At 57.0% G+C, this 1,673-nt stretch overlaps 1 protein-coding gene across 1 annotated transcript in view; it reads right to left on the bottom strand.

Annotated features, from left to right (window-relative positions):
- The window catches only part of CTTN (cortactin), a 41,920-nt gene that overhangs the window by 7,055 nt on the left and 33,192 nt on the right, over positions 1–1,673 (bottom strand). The window contains exon 13 of the mRNA XM_011987075.1: positions 1,026–1,174. Within this exon, the coding sequence (XP_011842465.1) occupies positions 1,026–1,174 (149 nt within the window). The remainder of the gene's footprint in view (positions 1–1,025; positions 1,175–1,673) is intronic.

The following is a 1,673-nucleotide window of genomic DNA, read 5'->3' as shown; positions in this document are numbered from 1 at the left end:
GGTCCTGAACCCCGGGCGTCCGCTCCAAACCCCTCCCTCCTCTGCCCCTGCAGGCTGCCTCGCTCTGTTAAGAACAATGGCAGTGCTGTCTTGTCTTGCTGAAGAGAAAACCACTCCTGGTCTTGAGACCCTAGCACGGTTCCTGGCATCTATGGTCTTGCCTGACCCCAACAGGACAGTTGTAAATTCCCACGTCACCTGGTGCCATCCACAGATTAAACACTCAAAGTACCATGTCCTGTGTGGCCCTGCAGGGGCAGGGCCTGGGGTGGGCAGGAGAAGCCCAGGCTTCCACACAGGCTGGGCCTGCCCCACACTGCAGACGCCCCAGCTGAGAGCCACACCTGCTAACTTCACACACACACATTTGTAGGCTCCAGGCTCTATTCACAGCCCCCCCAATCCCGCTGAGCACAAGGAAATTCCTTGTCAGTGGGACACCACCCAGGCTAGACCCAAAGCACCCAGATGCAGGCTCGTGCTCTGCCCCTGCCAGGGGTGTGCTCCTGGCATCTTTCTCTGGAGCGCTTCTCCACAGCCAGGGGCTTGGGTGAGCGGGGCTGGGCTGGCCAAGCAGAAGCAGGCCCCAAGAGCAGGCTGCCTCCGCACAGAGGCCCCTCCAAACCCCAAACTTTCACCCGGAAAAGGAGGGGCTTCCAGAGGGGGAGGGGTGAGAAGAGACTCAGGCTGACATCTGGACAAGAGCTCCGTGGAGGACGAAGCCGACAGGACTCTGCTGTCAGCTCAGGGACAGAGGGCAGGGCAGGTTGCTGGGTCCCAGGGCTGGACCGCCAAGACCAGGATGGCGCTAGCCAGCTGCCTGGAGCATTGTGGCCAGAGACTCAGCCTATGTGTGGCTTCAAGTGACAAGTGCCTTAAAGCACAGCCTTAAAGGAGAGTTAAACATGCCTTCCAAGGAAACCCTGGCCAGGAAAGAATCAGCCCCGCCCAGGCCCCAGAGCTGCCAATCCCCTCGCACAGGTCCGAGAGGGAGAGCGCGCTGCAGCCCACTCCTTGCCGTTCACCTCCAGCTTCCTCCTGGCCTCTTCCTGCTCCTGCCGCTCCTTCGCCATCCGCTGGGCTCTCTCTGCCTCCGCCTTCCGCCTGTCCTCCTGCTCCTTCTCCTTAGCGAGGTTTTCAAAGTTAGCTCTGATGTTACTTGTTTTGCTGGTCACTATAGAGAAAGGAGGGAGGACGTGTGGCTTGAGCACAGCAAAAACACTGCTCCTGGACAACAGCCCCACAGAGGGTGACCGCCCCAGGAACCGGTCATCCTCCCACCCCTGAGGAGGGAAAGGTTCTTGCAGCTGCCAGCTCACACTGGTCCGGAGCCAGCACTGGGCGCCGGCCGCAGGGCACTGCACACCTGGTGGGACTGGCGATCCCCCTAAGCTTGGCATCAGGAAGATCTTTAAACAAGACAGAATCTTCACCACCACACTCACAATTTTAAATAAAAACAGCCAGTTTCTCTTAAAGGCATCTGTCCTTGATAAAGCAGTTAAGGTACTGATGTATACTGTAATCGACATATACTGAATATAGTGAATCTCAACTGCTGAGTATACATTTTTTTATATTGTGTGTGACAAAAATGGAAAAGAGGGCAGTGGCTCATGCCTGTAATTCCCAGCACTTTGGGAGGTTGAAATGGGAGGACTGTCTGAGATCAG

This window comes from Mandrillus leucophaeus, unplaced genomic scaffold (assembly GCF_000951045.1).
Source record: "Mandrillus leucophaeus isolate KB7577 unplaced genomic scaffold, Mleu.le_1.0 Scaffold30, whole genome shotgun sequence".
NCBI lineage: Eukaryota > Metazoa > Chordata > Mammalia > Primates > Cercopithecidae > Mandrillus > Mandrillus leucophaeus.
Note: the sequence above shows the minus strand (reverse complement) of the source record. Positions and strands in the feature narration are given on the sequence as shown.